Source organism: Pectinophora gossypiella, chromosome 3 (assembly GCF_024362695.1).
Source record: "Pectinophora gossypiella chromosome 3, ilPecGoss1.1, whole genome shotgun sequence".
Taxonomy (NCBI): Eukaryota; Metazoa; Arthropoda; class Insecta; order Lepidoptera; family Gelechiidae; genus Pectinophora; species Pectinophora gossypiella.
The window spans coordinates 1,382,688-1,404,594 of NC_065406.1; the positions used below are offsets into that span (position 1 = coordinate 1,382,688).

Genomic DNA, 21,907 nt, shown 5'->3' on the forward strand with positions numbered 1-21,907 from the left:
GTCCCAATTTTAGCGGGACGTCCCGATTTTTAAATCAAAATTTAATGTCCCGCGCGGGACAGGGTGAGTCCCGCTTTTCGGGAATAACTCGACTGTGCGTGCAACGTATAGAATCCCGCTGTTTTCACTCAAAATGTTCCAAAATCCCGACTTGGTAAAAAAAAAATCTGGCAACCCTGGTACGGACTGACATGAGTTTCGTACGCATATCTATCTGTCTGTCTAATAATCCCAACTCAGCCTCGAAATGCTTTGTCCCACAGATAAATTCATCACACTACCAAAATAATCTGAAGTGGATCATGTCACGGACACATTTGTCGTGCTCATGCGGCGGTACAGACATCTCGAATGTCAAAATACGATTCTTTCGCCCATTGTGCGCGACCGCCATGTTTTGAGTACCGGTCATCTGATAGCTGGGTAATTGTCACTCCTGCGCCGCTGTATATGGTACTGGCAGTTAAAACATAAGTTTCGCGGATCAGCTGACATCGAATTATTAATCGTGATCTAATTCATGACGAATATCACTTTTTTTATTGTATGTGTGCCTGGGATGGATACCGATACCGACCCGTCGTCACACGCCGGCCACTTCATATAAAACTCCTCGTATTACATAGACACTACACATTGACGTTATCGTACACGCGCATCTGTGTGTGTGACGGTTGACCCATACGATAGAAGACTAAACTAAGACCTGCCGGGTCTGCATGGCGCGAATTATATCGAGCCCTTGGACCAATATACGATACGAATGCCATCTAAGTAGATAGACATCAAACGGCTATTGGTCTAAGCGCTCAATATAATTATCGCCGCGCGCGGCGCGGTTGACATGGCCCGGCTGGGGTGAGGTTAACCTAGCTCAGACGCTGGTGCACGTGCACGGGCCTTCCCTATGGATGGATAGGGAGATCGGGCCTTAAACCACCACGCGGGCCCAGTGCGGATTGGTGGTTATTAACGACTGCTAATGCAGTCGGGAGGAGCTCGAGATGAAAACTTTTTTTTTGCAGTCACCCATCCTATGACCGGCCTTTGCGAAAGTTGCTTAACTTTAACAATCGCAGACCGAGCGCATTTACCGCTGCGCCACCGAGCTCCTCACGCTGACGCTGGTAGTATTATTCCTCATTCTATGCCATTGTTTTTACCTTATTCGTCTGCCTACCTGCTACTTTTTTCCTACTATAATACTACTAATACCTTGCTGTATGCACTTGGTGGTTTATGACAGACAGATTAACCATTCATTCATGCGCAAACAATGCATATTGATGCATTTTCCCTTTATAGGATGAATAAATCATACTCATATTATAAGTAAATAACTGACTTATGGCACGTTCTGTGCCTTCTGAAAAAGTTTCTGTAATATATTGCTTCACGCCTGTATTCCTGAAGCAGTAGGCAGAGGTGGATAGTATCCACTCCTCGCCAGCTATGTTTAAGGGTGGTATTAGTAAACTAATCTCAAAATAAATTCGACAATCATTGGCATAGGCCTGTGCTGGATTCGCACCTGCGACCTCAAAGTAAGAGGTAAGAGTTTATACAATAGTAACATTCACACTTTAGGAACATTTCCGGGAACGACACGCCACTGCGTATCTTCGCCTAAGGCTGCGTTTCCATTGACGCGGAGCTAGGCGGAGAGGAGCGGAGATGTGCAGGAATCGACCAATCACGAGGGAGGGAGAGAGTGACAGAGCGTCTTCGTTATTCGCTCTTTCGAACACTGTGATTGGTCAAATCCGCACATCTCCGCTCTTCTCCGCCTATCTCTGCGTCAGTGAAAAACCACGTGAGTGCTTTTTTGCAAAATTACATTCAGATGCGATTAATGTCTTTGGGACTTATGTGTTAGGCTGCGTCGGTTTGATACAAATGTGGAGATTAGGGGGAACAAAAATATAGGGCGCGTATTTTCAAAGTTTAATCTAACACATAAGCACCAAAGACGTTTTTTTTTTTCAATTAATTTCATTCGGGTAAAAATTGAGGCCGCAAATTTCACCTGGATCAAAATTAGCTTGTCTATGGCGACGTTTTGTTAACAAAAAAATACATTCGAATTTGTTTTTTGAAAAAGACGCTTGCATAGTTTTCTCTAGGTTTTCTCTATAAGAAGTCACGTCAAAAAAGTACCTAAACCTGTATTAGGTACCTACCTATTTATATCAATTACACCAAAGCGCATTACATACATAGGATAAGGAAAAGGCGCGGTTAGATAAACTGCCTATCTCCGTTTATCGTGCGATCATTTTAATAGCTATAACATTTTAATAGCGCGATAATTAGGTACCTATGTGATAACAAATACATAAAGCCCGATTTACATTAAGTATTTTAGTGTTTAGCAGAGTGCTTTAGGACATATTTTTTTTAATTTCACGCCTATTTCCCACTGGGGTAGCAGAAACTATGGATGTAATCTTATTTGAAACTTACATAGCGTGCTACGCCTGTTGGTCTTCCCTTCCTTTCTTTCCTTGAAGCTTCCGTTCTATGACGTTTTTAATAAATTCGTCGTGTCTTATTTGAAACTATCGAGCTTGAATTACAATGTTACGTGTAGAAATTACAATAGTAGTATATTTATATGTAAGTCTACTTAAATTTATTGTTTATATTGTTATTGTATTATTATTTTTTGTCTTTATATTAGTAAGTATAATTGTTCTTGTAATTTCATAAGATTTGTACGCGTATGTAGGTATGTCTATCTGTAGTATTGTCTTATTATACACTGCATGTCTCCTTATCACGTAGGTCAGCTGGAAGAAATCTCTTTTTTAGAGATAAGCTTACCTGTACTGTCTGATTTCTTTGTGTGTTTCTTTCTGTGTACAAATAAATAAATAAAATAAATAAATACAATACTAATAGTCCATTATTCTTTTAAAACAAACGATTTAAGATATTTTATCAATACTCTATAGCCAATAATAACAGTCTGTCAGCGCTAGCGCATGTACAAGATTATAGTATCGATATAGAGCAAAAGCCAGCGACTGACAGGCCTTCAATCAATCAATCAATAATACTTTATTGCACAACAACATATACACAGGATATAAACATACGAATAAAAATAAGCACAATAGGCGGCCTTATTGCTAAAAAACAATTTCTGCCAGGCAACCTTAGGGTGAAAGTAGTTATCCTTTCCCTTCGTTCGTCTTTGGCCTTCGTTATTTCATTTAAGTAAGCTTAAAGTTTCCGTTTAGTTCTTAACACAGGCAGCAACGGTGAGCAACTTTGAAGTTTGAATCATTATAGTTTAGACAGATAACAGGTAAGAAAAGGTGTAGAGAGGAAAGCTTCCGCTTTGGTACAAATACGAAGCGACCTGCAAGGAAGCTAACTTTTTGTGACATATCTTATTGTACAATACAATACAAATATACTTTATGGCATCAAAATAAAAGGAAATATTTACAAAAGACTTACCTAAGTATATGGCAAATGGCGGCTTTATCGCTTACTTAAAGTGATTTCACAACAACCATAACATTTTTTTTGTACATTTGCTAGATCACGTTAACTAAATACTTTGCCAGACGGCCATTGGCTCTTGGGCTATTACCTACACCAGCAGGGCTAACATTCGCAACCTGATAAAATTATCGATCGATTCAATAAATTTTGTCGAAATCGATAACTTTGTTTTATTCCCTAACATGCGTGGCACGTGATTTTGTTCGTATTTTGACAAACGTGACTTATTTGAGTTCAAATATTAGCACCAATCGACAAAACGACATAATGATGCTGTTAACGACGCACGGACATTTTTATATAGGTTTTATACCTTTTGATAATTGTATACAATCTCCTTAGTTTTTAAGAACTTATGTTTTATTCTTCTTTTACGGTGAGATTGTCTTTTGTCTTTTTTCCTTTGTTTTATCTTCCAATTTTCGCTGTCACCAAGATCGGTTATTTTATTTTTGCTTTTCTTTATGTATTTCCTTTTTCCTTATATATATTTTTTGTAAAGTGATATTTCTTAGATTTTCTTTTATTTCCGCGCACCCGCTGCCGAACAGTTACAGATGCCAATGATAATAATTTTAGAATCGGTAAAATGACCGTGACAATTTTTATCACGTTGTTTATGTTAGCTCTACTGAAGAAATGTTTAAGCTTTTCTATATGGGTAACGCTCGTGGGAGGAGCTCGGTGGCGCAGCGGTAAACGCGCTCGGTCTGCGACTGTTGAAGTTAAGCAACTTTCGCAAAGGCCGGTCATAGGATGGGTTACCACAAAAAAAAGTTTTCATCTCGAGCTCCTCCGTTACGGCACGTTAAGCCGTTGGTCCCGGCTGCATTAGCAGTCGTTAGTAACCATCAATCCGCACTGGACCCGCGTGATGGTTTAAGGCCCGATCTCCCTATCCATCCATAGGGGAGGCCCGTGCCCCAGCAGTGGGGACGTTAATGGACTGATGATGATGATATGGGTAATGAAGGTCTGACGGCCACTGGATCTTAGGCTACCTACACCTCAAGTCGATTAGAAACGACAGCGTGTCGCGAATGACCCTGGAAGGTTAATACCTTGGAAAATATTGCAGACAATAATCTAGATAAACAGTAAGGCCGACAGGGCGCATATAGATAGATAAAATTATCACGTTATTAATGGCATTATGGTATACAGGGTGTTAGTGACACCGTAACGAAAACTTTGAAGGATGACGCAGGCCTGAATACTGAGGGGGGTGATTCAGACCATGATTCTGAGTTGATATCAAGTGGAATTTTCCGTCGGAAAAGAATAGAATTGAAAATAATTTAAAATAACTAAACATAAATTATGAAAGGAGAGAAAAATCCACTTGATATTTACTCAGAATCATGGTCTGAATTATCCCCCTCAGTATTCATTATGGTGTATAATAAACACCTTACTTACTTTTTAACGACGGCGATTATATTAAGATTTAGGGAGATAACATTGATATATTTTTTAAATAGTAAACATAATTTATTACTTACTTATTTAATATTTAAACACAAGATAGCATCACGCCTGTATCCCCGAAGGGGTAGACAGAGATATATAGTATACACTCACTCCTCGGCAACTACGTAATATTTAAATGGTAAATTAAAACCATCCGCAAAAGACTAATATTGAAAAAATGTTCTGGAATATTCAAATAATGTTATAACGTTAAAATTGTATATTGTTAGATATACTACCAACATAAACAGCCTATATACGTCCCACTGCTGGGCACAAGCCTCCCCTCAATCAACCGGAGGGGGTATGGAGCATACTCCACCACGCTGCTCCACTGCGGGTTGGTGGAGGTGTTTTTACGGCTAATAGCCGGGACCAACGGCTTAACGTGCCCTCCGAAACACGGAATCATCTTACTTTTTCGGATAATCAGGTGATTCAAGCCTGAAAAGTCCTTACCAAACAAAGAACAGTCTCACAAAGTGATTTCGACAATGTCCCCATCGGGAATCGAACCCGGACCTCCTGATCGTGAGCCTAACGCTCTAACCACTAGACCGCGGAGCCTATTATAAACAAAAATTGCATATTATTAGATAATTACTACCTACCCACTATTATTTCATACCTAAACTAAAAAATCTAGTACCTTTCTCATTCAAAAGATATACACGTTAAACACTGATTCCGCCATCTTGAAATGAAAATGGCGGGACCAGAGAAAACGGCGAACGGCTAGATAATTGCTACATACATATGGGCCCCGATTCCTGCAGACACCTCCTAATTTTATTTCAAGTTATACCCGTCATTTTCTTATCCGCCGTAAAGGAAAGGGACGTAAGATTGTCAACAAGTTAATTTTAAAACGAATGAATAACCCGGGCGAATAAAATAGGCATCTCACTGGTATGTAATCCGTTTGACGTGCCGTCTACTTAACTCTGTCGGGTTATTTAGGTAAAACCTACGACACTCATATACATTTACAACATTGAAATATAGTTACACACATTCATATTTAGTTGGAAAACATAAAGGGTGCCGCAGCTCACCAAAATAGGCCAGGGTTCAGTGAAAATTTACCCAGAGGGCATCACTGATTTTCAACCCACGCCGATCGGTGAAACGCGAGTACCCGCACAATAAATTAAAAAAAATAAAGAGTACATTACAAAAAAACGACTTAGTGTTACACATTACAACAATATGCAATTTCAACATTAAGCAATTGGTCCCGCCATTTCGGCGCTAATTAAAACGATTTTATTAAACAATTTAAATACCACGGGCATCAAATACTAATTACTAAAGCACGTCCCGTCAATTCTATGAAAACAAAACACAATGTCGAAAACATTTCTTCGAATATCTGACTGCTTATTCGACGCGACAAGAACACTAAATCTCAACTAACGGGTCATATGTTAATGTGACCAGTATGGCAAGTGGAAATAAGTTGCTTCTAAGTATTTATTAGTAGACCTGCTCAAAACTTGACCTTATTAGCTATAAAGTTACAAGTTACTTTGTATCGGCGCCCGAAGGAGGTAACACACGATTCTGACGACCCGATTACTGAAGCCATACAGGCAGCCAATCAGGGGGTTAAAAGAGGCAAATATTTTTTACTTACATCGCAGCAAAAACTTAGTGCTCAATGCACACAAATTGTAATATGTATTGCTTTTTAAATGAATTGCTTTTTACCGACTTCAAAAAAGGAGGAGGTTCTCAATTCGACCGTATATTTTTTTTTTTTTTTTTTTTATGTTTGTTCGGGCATATCTTCGTCGTATATGAACCGATTTTGATAATTCTTTTTTTGTTTGAAAGGAGATATACCCAAGGGGGTCCCATGTCAAGGAAGTCAGGATCTGATGATGGAAGACCAGAGAAATCGAGGGGAATTTTCAAAAATCGTAGGAGCGACTAGTGCGTTTGTAAAGTCATATTGATCGGATCGATCTTTAGGCTTCGAGAAAACTTCCCGACCTTCGAAAACTGGTCAGCATCAGGGAGATACCCTATGGCCTGGCAAAACTATACAACCTGGAGCAATTTTTCTTTCACGAAACGTATTTAAATCTTGATCAAATTCAATCGCCGGTGCAAAAAAACAAAATGGCGGAAAAAAAAGATGGCCGCCATACAAAATTTTGTCGATTTTGGAAGAAGCCCGTTTGGGTAAAAATAATGTATGGGGCGCTTACTCAAAACGTCATGTAGAGTACGGAAATACTTTCTGGTCACCAAAAACTGCTCCGCATCAGAGAGATACTCTACGGCCTGGCAAAACTATCGCACGTGAACCAATATTTCTTTCAGAGCACTTATTTAAATCTTGGTCAAATTCCATAGCGCGTAAAAAAAAAAACAAAATGGCGGAAAAACAAGATGGCCGCCATACACATTTTTGTTTTTTCAGAAAATGTCTCGGGATATAAAATATATATCGGGGTTGTGATCGGATCGTCATGTTAAGTATGGAAATACTTCCCGATTTTCGAAAACTGCTCCGCATCAGGGTGACACCCTACGGCCTGGCGAAACTATCACACCTGAACCAATTTTTCTTTCACGAAACCTATTTAAATCTTGGTCGAATTTAATGGCCGGTGAAAAAAATACAAAATGGCGAAAAAACAAGATGGCCGCCATACAAAATTTTGTTTTTCCAGAAAATGTCTTGGGGGTAAAAATGATGTATAGGGGTGTGATCGGAACGTCATCTTTGAAAACTGCTCCCAATCAGGGAGACATCCTACGGTCTGGCAAACCTATTGCACCTGGATTTTGTTTGTTTCCACGACACCCATTTAAATCTTGGTCAAATTCTGTCGCCGGTGAAAAAAAACAAAATGGCGGAAAAACAAGATGGCCGCCATACGAAGATGGACAGTTTCGAATAAACAGGACACGCGAGCTGCTTTAGCAGCGAGCGAACCACGCGAAATCTACTGTATCTATATGTATGCGTGAGTGTGTATGATAGCAGCTTCCACTGACAACCACATGTGTGTATGTACACATACACATGTGTGTGTGTGTGTGTGTGTGTGTGTGTGTGTGCGTGTGTGTGCGCGCGCGCGCGTGTGTGTGTGTGTGTGTGTGCGTGTGTCTGTGTGTGTGCGTGTATCTGTGTGTGTGCGTGTGTACGTGCGCGTGTGCTCGTGTGCGTTAGCGCGTGTGTGAGTGTGTGTGTGTAAACATGTTCATCAATAATAATTGTGATCACTACTAATAATATATTATATTATTATATATGAATAAAAAACAGAAAATCTGTCTGTCTGCATCCTTGCTCGGTCTAACCATCACTTAAAATCGTAAAATAAAATAAAATTTTTAACAAAAAAAAAACCGACTTCAAACGCAAAACTAAAAAGCAATAAATAAATTTACTTCGCACAAAGTAATTAGTACGTATTTTCAATTAGTTAATTAATTTATAATTCTGAAGTCGGTGCCAAGTAAATGCTACAACAACCCTACTACAATATCAAATTACTATGTACACACAATATTGTTTAATACCTATATCAAAGCAATTACAAAACAATGTCAAACAAAAAATTACAAAACAATCAGTATTGAAAAATATATGAATCGGTACTTCGTTGTAGCATTTCCTTGGCACCGGCTTCAGATTTATAAAATAATTAACTAATTGAAAATACGTACTAATTACTTTGTGCGAAGTAAATTTATTTATTGCTTTTTAGTTTTGCGTTTGAAGTCGGTTTTTTTTTTTTGTTAAAAATTTTATGTGTCCTTTTTACCCATTAACAGCCTCCGTGGTCTAGTGGTTAGAGCGTTAGGCTCACGATCTGGAGGTCCGGGTTCGATTCCCGATGGGGACATTGTCGAAATCACTTTGTGAGACTGTCCTTTGTTTGGTCAGGACTTTTCAGGCTTGAATCACCTGATTGTCCGAAAAAGTAAGACGATTCCGTGCTTCGGAGGGCACGTTAAGCCGTTGGTCCCGTCTATTAGCCGTAAAAACACCTCCACCAACCCGCAGTGGAGCAGCGTGGTGGAGTATGCTCCATACCCGCTCCGGTTGATTGAGGGGAGGCCTGTGCCCAGCAGTGGGACGTATATAGGCAGTTTATGTTTATGTATGTCCTTTTTAAAGAGGGCAGATCATATAACACGACACTCTAAATAATGATTTTAATTATCATAGCAGCTGTGAAACGGGTATCATCGGCACGTTTACATAAGTGTTGATAATTAATCGAAGTTGACATTACCACTTGAACTTTGAAGCACATCTATAGATAAGAACTCCAGTATATACGTATATTGTACATTATCATGTGGTACCTAATGAAGGACTGTCCAGGCTACGTTCACCAGAAACAATATAGATGGCGTTGGCCCCGATTCCTGGAGACACCGCCTAATTTTATTTTAAGTTATATCCGTCATTTTCATATCCGCCGAAAAGGAAAGGGACGGGTAATCGACAAGCATAAAATTTATGGAACACACGTCAATTTTAAGCACAAATCTAAACCACGTCAGTCAATAACCCGACACATTAATTTACTCATTCTTCCTAAAATTAAGAGCTGTGAATCATCCGTCCCTTTCCTTTTCGACGGATACGAAAATGACGGATATAACCTAAAATAAAATTAGGCGGTGTCTGCAGGAATCGGGGCCATTAGGCAGCTAAGTTACTCAATTGTATACCAATATTTTATGTTTATTTTTATTTTTTTAAAGAACGTCTAGGGCCCTGTGCCGAGGTTTTTCTTGCAGCTTCTTTTCCCCGGCTATACAGGTTGTGAGAAGCTGCAGTAGTTTTAGGCGGATGAGACGTTCGTTATATAAAAATTGACGATTCAAAGTGTAACTATGTTACCTATTGAATAAAGATATTTTTGAATTTGAATTTTGAATTTTCCAGGATTTGTGTCCGGTTGATGGCAATAGGCTCGCCCACTATTTCATGGAACTTAAACATGGCTGGCGAGGAGTGATAGTAGGTAATAGATCTCTGCCTACCCCAAAGTGAAAAAGTGCAGTTTTCACTAACACAGTTGACTCGACCATGGTTTAAGAACACCTATTTTTTTTACGTGACTTATTGTAGATTTGCCGCAGATGGCATTAATTACTTGGCCGGACAAATGGGGAGCGCTGAAGGCTCTCACCCGGTACAACGTTTAAGACAACAGGCCTGAGGGTGCCCAGTTGGGCGCGAACCTCGGCTCAGGGCATCGTCTGAGAGGAAAAATATTTGAAAGAATAAATCGACCCTAGTGGGTCGATAGCGATAAGCGCTGAATGAGGGAAATGTTTAAGAACACCAGGTATGTTCAATCCTATGACAAGCCGCCATTGGTAGCCCTTGATGACGTAAGTGTTACCATTAAATTGGTAACTCCAACATTCCAAGGACGTAAATTGAATTATTGAAAATTAAGTGAATTACTGACTAATGTATTTAATTAAGTACTATTATTTGTCACATTGATTGAGGAGCTCGGTGGCGCAGCGGTAAACGCGCTCGGTCTGCGATTGTTGAAGTTAAGCAACTTTCGCAAAGGCCGGACGGGTGACCACAAAAAAAAAGTTTTCATCTCGAGCTCCTCCGTGCTTCGGAAGGCACGTTAAGCCGTTGGTACCGGCTGCATTAGCAGTCGTTAATAACCACCAATCCGCACTGGGCCCGCGTGGTGGTTTAAGGCCCGATCTCCCTATCCATCCATAGGGAAGGCCCATGCCCCAGCAGTGGGGACGTTAATGGGCTGGTGATGATGATGATGATTTGTCACATATATACAAATCATTAAAACTGTCCGTAAATCTTTTACTAAAAGTACAAAATTTCCTTACAAAGTAAATTAAAAACGTTGGGAGTGGGTAATTTATTTTTTACGAAATGGCAACACAGGGTCGGATGACGTCAGCTGGGCTAACCTTGAAATGCTAGCTGTCAGTTTTGAGCATACCTTCTTCTTATACCATGGGATCGACCATTATAGACGGCTCACCTCCTATGACACCCCGGACACTTCATACAAACAACCTCGTTTTACACAGACAGTACACATTGATGTTATCGTACACGCGCGTCTGTGTGTGTGACGTCTGACGCCGTACGATTCAAGTCTAAACCATGTTCGAGGGGGGGTGAAGTAAACCTCGATGGTGAGGAGCGAAGAGTTGCCGTTCTATACGTAGTATTATTCCTTATTCTATGCTATCACGTTGGTCTAACAGAAAGCTCGATGAGGTGTGGATACTTAGTTCATCTTGCGATGGATGTATATAGGTGGTATTTAGTGCTACGGTTCTATTGTAATCTTATCTGGACGGATATTGCGACGTATGATAACGTTGTGGATTCCGCCAAGAGCTTACCGCTAGTGACGTTTTCATCTTTTGTTTTTTAATCTTTCCAGGCACGAACCCGCAGTGGAGCAGCGTGGTTGTGTATGCGCCACACCCTTTTAAGTTAAACTGTTAAAAAAATATTTCCACCAGCAGCGTTCCAGCCTCCCCTCCGGTTGATTAAATGGGAGGCCTCTGCCCAGCAGTGGGACGTATATAGGCTGTTCATGTTATCTTTGTATGTTAGTTTTGAAGGATAATAAGATTACAAAAGCGATTATAATGCGAAGGTCGATGGGTGGGGCTGGCAGTGGAAGGCCTAGAAGGACATATTGACCAAATTGGAGATGTCCTTACAAAAGGTTTAGTACGATCTTTGAACCGGTGTGCGTGCGTGTATGAATCGATTGATGAATGTAGAGGAAGCAAGAAAAGTGTGTCAGGATCGAAGCAAATGGAATTCCATAGTCTCTGCTTACCCCGGTGGGAAATAGACGCGAGTTTATGTATATGTTATCGTTCCAAATTAAAAGAAGACTGTCGCACTTTGAATAGGTTTTTTTTATATGACTTATTGTAGGTTTACCTCAGATGGCATTAACTACGTGGCCGGGTAAGTGAGGGCTCATACAATCTAATGACAGTCTCACAAAGGAATCGGAATTGAGTCCGCACCTCCAGATCGTGAGTGAACCCAAAACTCTTAGTTCTACACCACGGAGGCGAAGGGTTCTCAGCATTTTTCTAGATCGTTCCATGATAAGTAGTTCGTAACTCATTAGTACAGATACAGAATATAATTATCACAGTAATTTAAGTAGGTACGGTCACGAGCATTAATGTATACACTTTGGTACCATGTCACATTAACTTTTTTGACAAATTGAACTGTAAGTCTCACTAAATGTCAAATATGTTAGTGCGACAGAGTCCTAAATTGGTTACATTATTTTGCTCCTGACTGTATCCACTCATTTGTGCTGTTGAGTCACTTAAATCTTCATTTTTATATCATTATTTATACTTAATGTTTAGTTCAATATGTGCGCGTTCCACTTTCCTCATTTGAGAGAACGGCCTCCATGGTCCAGTGGTTGAGCGTTGGGCTTAGGATCCGGAGGTCCCGGGTTCGAATCCCGGTGGGGACATATCACAAATATCATTACAGGTTGATCACCTCATTGTCCGAAAGTAAGATCCGTGCTTCGGAAGGCACGTTAAGTCGTTGGTCTCGGTTACTATTTACTGATGTAAGTTAGTAGTCGTTACATGAGCCATGTCAGAGGCCTTTGGCGGCTCAATAATAACCCTGACACCAGGGTTGATGAGGTTGGTATTCCACCTCCTATTTTTTTTTTCTATATACTTAACTTATTGATGAATTTTAATAAAGAAATATGTAATAAAAATTGCGAGATTTTGTCACGTTTTTCTATGACGTCACAGGTTGCGTTTTCATACAGGTTCTATAGTAATTTCGTGTTTTGACGTTTAGTAAAAAGTAACTGATTTGACTAGCTGTAAAGTAGACTATTGTGAGAGATTTCCCTATATTATAGTAAGAATAATGGGTGTTACTCGCAGATCTGACTTTTATTTACGCTCTTGCTACTAACAAAGAGGAAACGGAAAATGAAATGGTATACCTACATAATCAGCCAGTCTTATTTGGGTTAACTTTACATATCGTCACTGGAAAGGCAAAATTACGTAAGCGCCAAAATAGGTATTTTGGGTTTTTTATATATTCGGAATCAGCGTTTCATTCTGCGTCGATCTGTCTGGGTAGCATTGCGATACGAGCACTTTTTTGGCGCTTACGTAAATTTGAAAATAGTTGACTTTTTTCAATTCCAGTTTCTTAAACGACAAGATTTTGGTGTTTTTTTCGTGACTGGTGTATAAGTAATATTGTGGTCCTATATAATAACTACATATTAACTTTAAGTAAATTTGGCATTCTATAGTTTGAAAAGTATCATTTTATTAGTAATTTTGGACTACTGAAAATAAAAAATAGACTATGTATAAGTCATTTTTATTTACAGCTTTTAAAATAAGTAAGGCGTATAAGAAAAAAATGTCCTAGCATGTTTATGCAGTGAATGGCGAATAAGTAATTTTGACTTACAGTATTTAGAATAAGTAAGGTAAATTAAATTTGCCTTCGCATTTTTATGCTGTTATTAAGCAAGTTTGTGGGCTAGCAGTAAGTTTCCCAGGAAGTTATTTTTTAACATTAGATCTAAAAGTAAAACTATTTTAGAATTGATTTTATAATTTATTAGCGACCCGGCTTCGCTCGGATGCAATGCTGAGGAAAAATGAAATTATTTACGACATCACATTAAAATCCTCAAAAATAACAGTATTTCTACACTATTTATTGGATGTTATTATACATACCTATAAACTTTCCTCTTGAATCACTCTATCTACTAAAGAAAATTGCATCAAAATCCGTTGCGCAATTTTAAAGATTTAAGCGTACATAGGGATATAGGGACAGAAAAAGCGACTTTGTTATACTTTTTAAGTTCTGTCGTTTGCATATTTAGCGCCAATTTTGAATTGAGAACTCTAAATTCAAATTTGTTGGAATTTCGAATATCAAAACAATTGAAAGCATTAGGATTAATGCAATTTTTTAGTCACAGCGTTGGTTTGAATCTGTCAGATCATGTCCGAAAATGAATCTTACAAAAAAAAAAATTCTATAACTTTCGAAGACGCCTACTGCGACTTCAGTGTTTCAAACAGTTAAAATCTCTATTCCACGATGAAGTGCCATGTCTGCGAGCCATCGAACGCTGGTATTTAGAATTCGAGCGTGGATATCCGCCTTCACTGAAGATAATATCGTTGCTGTGAGACAACTAATCCTCAAAAATCGTCATGTGACATACCGAGAATAGAGGCGTTATTAGGCATTTCAGGGACAACCATTTAATCGATATTGAATGAGGCACTTGGTGTGAGAAAACTAGTTTGCCGTTGCATCCCGCATTTTCTGACGATCATAAGGTAGCCCGCGTCAGATGGTGTAAGAAAACTCTTCAGAGGTTCAACCGAGGAGAGTCAAATCACGTGTACGACATCATCAGTGGTGACGAATCTTGGATTTATGCTATTATCCTGATTCCAAACAACAATCCACAGTTTGGGTCTTCCAAAACGAGTCAAAGCCGACTAAAGTTGTTCGCTCTCGAAGCACTTCAAAGAAGATGGTGGCTACCTTCGTGGAGAAAATCGGTCATGTTGCGACAATTGCACTTGAAGATCGTAGGACGGTTAATGCAGATTGGTATACCACAATTTGTTTACCACAAGTCATCGCCGAAGTTCGAAAATGTAACCCAAAGCGACGCATGATGATGCGCAGGAGTGCAGGATGCTGCACCATGACAACGCAAGCTCACACACCGCTCGTCAAACGATTATTTGAAGCAGGAAAACGTAGAAATTCTTGACCATCCTCCATACAGTCCTGACCTAAGCTCCAATGATTTCTTTACATTTCCTAAAATTAAAAAAGAAACTCTTCGCGGTCAAAGGTTCCAGTGCGGTGAAGAAGCGGCCAACGCTTTCAAGTCAGCCATTTTGAACACTTCTACTTTGGAGTGGAATAAATGTTAAATAATACCTGGTTCGAGCGAATGGAAAAGTGTATTAAACTTCGTGGTAAATACTCTTAAAAACAATAAGGGGAATTATTGAGGAATTAAAAAGACTTGACCCTTCCAGAGACTTGACTCGACTTAAGAGCCACGTATGCTTGTCCTAATTCAAACAATTTTGAGCCCAAATATACTACTGCATGGTCGACTGTGCTGCCCTGCATATGTTATGTTATGTTAGTGGGCTCTGTTTTCCGCATTTAGACTCTAAGGTGGCCCATTATGCGTGTAATTGTTGACTACGTAAGCCAACCTATCTCCTTCCAGAAGCTCAGAAGCCTCCTGGGGATTTCACAGGCTTCGCGGAGCGACCCCACCCAGCGATCCACTGTGCTGCCCTGCATATTATGGACGGTGGATGACAATGACAAAATTAAGGGCAACATCCTTCTTTCAGTCATTTTGTAATATGTCCATCTTGGATTTGAAATTTTGACATAATGACAGTATTCTACTAGTGTAGTCCTATCTTTGATACCCATATTGAGGGGGTTGTGGAAAAATATGTAATCCCCCATTATGTACCGGCTGCCATCTTAGATTAATAATGTTATTGATTTTATTATATTGTATTGACATCGGAATTAAAGGTGCGTACCAAATTTCAGATCAATCTGACAACAGGAAGGTACTTAAATTGCAATATCTAATTTTGATACAAATATACCGTACGGGTTTAGCTAAATAAAACCGTTTAACCCTTTCACGGACAGACACCATGGGTCATTGGTGGTTCATAATAGGTAGTATGGCACCTTGGAATCGGAACGTCCGTATACGTTCTGTCTTTGAAAGTGTTAAAAAGAAACTTTTACAAACAGATAACGGGTTGTACGCTATTATTTATATTTTATGAAACTTTATTTCTGGCACTTCAGTATTTTAATAGCCATTTTTATAAATCAATTGAAGTAATAAGTAGTTTAAAGAGGTATTAAGAATAATTATTTGTCTCTTACGTCTTTTTACCCATGTAAGATATTACAAAAACTTACTTTAAAGAATTTTTGGTGAACTGACATAATCAATCGATCACTTTGTAGGCAATTTTTACATAATGAGAGCAGATGTGTAAAAGTCGTTACAGTAACTTTTACTCCGCTAACATTACAGTATTATTATATTTAAAGAAATATTGTCGTTCTCGTATGCATTGTCGTAAGAGCTGTAAGTAATTTTGCTTCCAAATAATATTTTAACCAGATGCCGGTTAAGTAAATTTGCTTTACTGTAAACTGAAGTCATTTTTACGTAAGCGCCACTATATCCTAAAATAGCAATCCAACAGTTATAATATGTATTGCTGGACATAGAAAATTAAAAAACAATGTAACCTTACTTTGACATCATCTAAATTGGATAATTGGGTAAAAAGTTATGATAAAAAAACGAAAAAATGAAACTTTAAACGGCTTTTTCTCGAAATGGCCTTTTGGCGCTTACGTAATTTTGCCTTTCCAGTGACGATATTGTTTACGAACTTGAACCCTCCTGACCCGTGATTGCCTACTTCATTGACATCAATGAGATACAACAATTACATGTAGAGGACAAATTCATGTTCCTTATGTAACTTTTTAATTTGTCAACGTTAAATGTTCTCTTGGAATGTTAGGGTTGCACATCTTTGCTAGGTAACATTGTTTTCTTTCATAACAATAACTTTTCTCGCTCTACAGACATCTCATACTCGAACACTAATCTCGTTCATACCGCACGCTACTGTAACGTCAACAGGCACATCGCGTGCTATGGAACATCTACTCGACGTTGTTTCTTAAATGATGCAATCAACAGATAACTATTTATTAATTAGACCACATGCCGCTGGTAATGCCGTGAGTAATTTGAATGCTCGAGTTGAGAGTCTTAATGCATCGCCGCTGGCCGGCGACCGTCCGCCGGCTACCAGAGATACGCTACGAGTATACGTAGAAATAGGGTCAGCTGTGTGCCTCGTTCGTTGCTCCAAGGCGCCGTGTCTGCCGAGTGCGGGCTGATGCGCGGCGCGGGGGCTTCGCCCCTCTGCGCCCCGCGGCCCGCGCCCCTCGCCCGCCGTGCCCCTGCGGCCGCGGCGCCGCGCCCCACCAGCATTCCGCACTCGACGCGAGGGCGAAGCGCACGCCCTATCCACTCTCATATCGCGAGGACGCGCCGCGCGCTCGCGGCTAGACGACCGCCATGTTTGACGTATTCGGCTCCGTCAAGGGGCTGCTCAAGCTCGACTCTGTGTGCATCGACAACAATGTGTTCCGGCTGCACTACAAAGCCACCGTGATCATCTTGATCGCGTTCTCCCTGCTCGTCACCTCGCGGCAGTACATCGGCGACCCGATCGACTGCATCGTCGACGAAATTCCGCTCGCCGTGATGGACACCTACTGTTGGATCTACTCGACGTTCACGATCCCGAACCGGCTGGTGGGCCGCGTCGGCCAGGACATGGTGCAGCCCGGCGTCGCCTCGCACGTCGACGGACAGGACGAAGTGAAATACCACAAATACTACCAGTGGGTGTGCTTTGTATTGTTCTTCCAAGCGATCCTATTCTATGTGCCGCGCTACTTGTGGAAGACTTGGGAGGGCGGCCGCATCAAGATGTTAGTGCTCGACCTCAATTGCCCCGTCGTGGGTGAAGATTGCAAAGCGGACCGTAAAAAGTTGCTCGTAGACTACTTTCATACGAATCTGCACACACAGAACTTTTACGCGTTCCGGTTTTTCATATGTGAAGTACTGAATTTTATCAACGTGGTTGGACAAATATTCTTCATGGATTTCTTCCTGGACGGTGAATTCTCGACGTACGGCCGTGACGTGGTGCGTTTTACCGAAATGGAACCGGAGGAACGCGAGGACCCCATGGCGCGAGTGTTCCCTAAAGTGACGAAATGCACCTTCCACAAATACGGTCCTTCGGGAACCGTGCAGAAATTCGACGGCTTGTGCGTGCTCCCGTTGAACATTGTCAACGAAAAGATCTACGTGTTCCTCTGGTTTTGGTTCGTGATCCTGTCTGTCTTGAGCGGTATCTCCCTGTTGTACCGCATGGCGGTGGTGGCGGGCCCGCGCGTCCGTCTCTACCTGCTGCGCGCACGCAGCCGTCTCGCTCCCCAGGAGCAAGTCGAAACTGTGGCACGCAAACTGCAAATCGGTGATTGGTTCGTGCTCTATCAACTGGGAAAGAACATCGATCCGCTTATTTACAAGGAGTTGATGGGTGAATTATCCGAAAAATTTGAAGGGAAGGACACTGTGTAGTTGAATAACGCATATTAGTGGACATTGGGTCAGAGTGCCGTGTAGTGTGGGGCCCGGCCCGCGGCTACCTGCGCGTGCGCGGGCGCCGCGGGCCGGGGGGGAGCGCACAAAGAGCGCCGGGAGCGGCTGCACGCCGACATTCCATTACCACGTCCGGGGAACGACCTCCGCCGGGCTACAGTCATTGTATTCCAGAACCGCTTTAAACTTGTAACGCTACTGAAATTATTGTAGGAGAAAACTCTTCCAAACGCAACTATTCGACTGATATTGTGTGTACACGCGCAAGCATTTAGTGTAACGTTTTTGGGGCATGTTTACATAAAATAGTCGTAGCTGTAGTAGATCTCGTGCCTTCGTTTTGTATTGTATTATTTGTGTGCGTGCGAGTGGAGTGTTCAGGGGACGTTCTCATTGTGATATGTAATTATTATTAATCTAAATTAAGTGTTTATCGTGTACGAGATTGATTGAGTGGACGGCTGGCTTATTCCTAAGTTTAGATAGTTTATCTAATGTATGTCTTTGTTATCGAATGTTAACTCGATACGGTATTGTAAAAAGCAATAATGAACTATTAATTTTAAGAGATCAATTATTCGAATTCGATAGACAATACTGTAATTTTTACTGATTGATACTGAAACTTTTTATACTGACGATACGAGTCGATCATGGTTGATATTTTCTGAATATATTTACTGCCACATAACCTTTGTATCATTTATTACAGATTCCTTAAATTAACTGCGTTTGAATGACTAAGAATTACTCAGAGAAGAGCTAATCTGAACAAAAGATAGGACGCTTTGTTTACTACTGTCATGTTCAGTTTGAGTACATGTAACGCCATCTCGTGGCGTTGACCTGTACCAGTTTTAAGTGGCTCCCTCTAGTGGCAAACAAGAATATCTATTTTTGCTTGTATTATAACCTCACTATTTACCGACTTCAAACGATAGGTGGTTCTCAAAATGCATAAGGCCTTGTAACTTATGCTCGTGGTCATAAAGTCACAAACAATGCAATACTAATTAAAGTTATGCAAAAACAATAAAAGGTCCTGGGTAGGTAGGTATATCTATTTAATTGCGTGGTTGACCTTGTCTGACAACTTAATACGTCATTATTATCATAATGAGTGTCTGCCTATCCGTCTGTGAAACAGTTTAGGGAAAAGAAAAGTTCGCCACAATCGCGCAACAATGAATCATATTACTCATTATATTAGTCATCATAAATGATTATCACGTGCTCGGCGGTGAAGGAAAACATCGTGAAACCCACATTCCCGAGAAATGCATTTTCGGAGGTATGTGACCTAACCTATATTGGGCTGGTTTTCCCTTTGCGGGTTGTAATGACAGACATGTGTAAAAAACCGGACCTGTCAAATCTTTATATGCGCAAATGTCAAATTGCAATATTGCTTTATTAGATGAATTGCTTCAATGTGGCCTTTTTAACCCCCTGCTCTCGTGATTACAAAGATATATTTAGGTAGTTAGTTAGGTATAGTCGGTACTGTGATGATTTGACCTCACCTAGACACATCATGTATCATCCTGCCTGGCTAGCGCATTGTTTTAAAAGTTAATCTATAAATGAATGTGTCCGGAGGTCCTGGGTTCGATTCCCAGTGGGGACATATCACAAAAATTACTTTGTGGTCCCTAGTTTGGTTAGGACATTACAGGCTGATCACCTGATTGTCCAAAAGTAAGACGATCCGTGCTTCGGAAGGCACGTTAAGCCGTTGGTCCCGGTTACTACTTACTGTGTAAGTACGTAGTCGTTATAAATGAGTCATGTCAGGGGCCTTTGGCGGCTCAATAGTAACCCTGACACCAGGGTTGATGAGGTTAGTAATTCGCCTCAAAAACCCACACGATAGAAGAAGAAGAATGAATGTGTTACCTACGAAAGACAAGAAGGCAGGCTAAAAAGGCCACATCGAAGCCATTCATCGAAAAAAGCAATATTGCAATTTGACATTTGTTTGCATAGCGCACTTACTTTTTTATGCGCAAATGTCAAATTGCAATATTGCTTTTTTATATGAATTGCTTCGATGTGGCCTTTTTAACCCCGAAGGACGTAATATACGATCCCGACAACCCGATTACTCTAGCCATAGAGGCAGCCAATCAGCTCGCGACAGCAAACACTTCAGGGCCCCGATACCGACCCCGCCGACGTGGTCGACGATTTCCCTCAATCAGCGCTTATCGCTATCGGCCCACTTAGGTCGATTAGGTAATTCTTTCAAATATTTTTCCTCTCAATCGACGCTCTGAGCCAAAGTTCGCGCCCAACTGGGCACCCTCAGGCCTGTTGTCTTAAACGTTGTACCGGGTGAGAGCATTTGTCCGGCCAAGAAGTTAATGCCATCTACGGCAAATCTACAATAAGTCACGTCAAAAAAAAGTTCAGTCATCCTTATTTTACATCTTTTTATTATGTAGACGAGATCCCGAAAATTGCGGTGGGTTGTGAGGTGAATTACCAAACTCATCAACCCTGATGTCAGGGTTACTATTGAGCTGCCAAAGGCCCCTGACATGAGTCATGTAACGACTACGTACTTACATCAGTAAGTAGTAACCGGGACCACCGGCTTAACGTGCCTTCCGAAGCACGGATCGTCTTACTTTCGGACAATCAGGTGATCAGCCTGTACCTAATGTCCTAACCAAACTAGGGATCACAAAGTCATTTTTGTGATATGTCCTCACCGGGAATCGAACCCAGGACCTCCGGATCGTGAGCCCAACGCTCAACCACTGGACCACGGAGGCCGTTCTCTCAATTTGCGATCTCGAGTCGGGATTGCATTCACTCACCTCATCAGAGAAGTTGAAAAAACTCAAAACGCTCAATACTAAACCAAAGACATGCTATAAAACAAAAAGTAAAGAAAAAATCGTTTCATGCATCTTTTCTTTTCTCACGCCCGCCGCCGCCGTCGCATCCATTCATGTAGCCCTATGTGGGGTTATGTCTTTGTTTGCTTGGCTGAGCAAACAATACGGTTCTCAGAAGACGATACCTGTTCATAGGCCTGAATGGAAATAGCCAGCGACCACTGGCTTAACACGTCGATAGGAATTTCAATAGTTTTCTAGTTATGATTATTTAGTCTTAATCTTCTTCTATCGTGTGGATTGTGAGGTAGATTACCAACCCCATTAACCCTGGTGTCAGGGTTATTACTGAGCCGCCATAGGCCCCTGACATGACTCAATGTAACTACTACTAACTTACATCAGTAAGTAATTAACCGGGACCAACGGCTTAACGTGCCTTCCGAAGTAATGTAATTATGTGGATAGCTGTAATTGGTCTTACATATTGTAAATGAAATCATACATTGTACAATTAGATATAAGACTGTTGTTGCCCCAAATAAAAAAAAAGAAAAAAAAGAAGAAGCTCGGAACATCTTACTTTTTAAAAATCACTTTGTGATCCCAAAGTGATTTTTGTGATTTGTCCCCACCGGGATTCGAACCCGGGACCTCCGGATCGTGAGCACAACGCTCAACCACTGGACCACGGAGGCCGTTAGTCTTAATTATTAGGTAAGTAATTAAGTATATATGGAACCAATCCTAAGTCCATTATGTTGAAGAACCCTT

At 40.7% G+C, this 21,907-nt stretch overlaps 2 protein-coding genes and 1 non-coding gene across 4 annotated transcripts in view; all 3 read left to right on the forward strand.

Annotated features, from left to right (window-relative positions):
* The window catches only part of LOC126382225 (tRNA (adenine(58)-N(1))-methyltransferase non-catalytic subunit TRM6), a 460,488-nt gene that overhangs the window by 427,223 nt on the left and 11,358 nt on the right, over nucleotides 1-21,907 (forward strand). The window contains exon 3 of one of the 2 annotated variants that reach the window (XM_050032007.1): nucleotides 9,363-9,382. The exons of the other annotated variant lie outside the window; for it this stretch is intronic. The gene's annotated coding sequence lies outside the window, so the exon portion shown is untranslated. Of the gene's footprint in view, nucleotides 1-9,362; nucleotides 9,383-21,907 lie in introns of those variants that run through there. 2 annotated transcript variants of the gene reach the window in all.
* Nucleotides 12,408-12,479, forward strand: Trnal-uag (transfer RNA leucine (anticodon UAG)). Its single transcript has one exon. It is a non-coding gene; the product is annotated as a tRNA-Leu (tRNA).
* LOC126382232 (innexin inx2) lies at nucleotides 17,088-18,981 on the forward strand. The gene has a single exon (XM_050032033.1). The coding sequence runs from the start codon at nucleotides 17,190-17,192 to the stop codon at nucleotides 18,267-18,269; it is 1,080 nt and encodes a 359-aa protein (XP_049887990.1). The 5' UTR covers nucleotides 17,088-17,189; the 3' UTR covers nucleotides 18,270-18,981.

Bases quoted from the DNA above. Each gene is read 5' to 3' on its own strand.
- LOC126382232 (XM_050032033.1), top strand. From the start codon at position 17,190: ATGTTTGACGTATTCGGCTCCGTCAAGGGGCTGCTCAAGCTCGACTCT.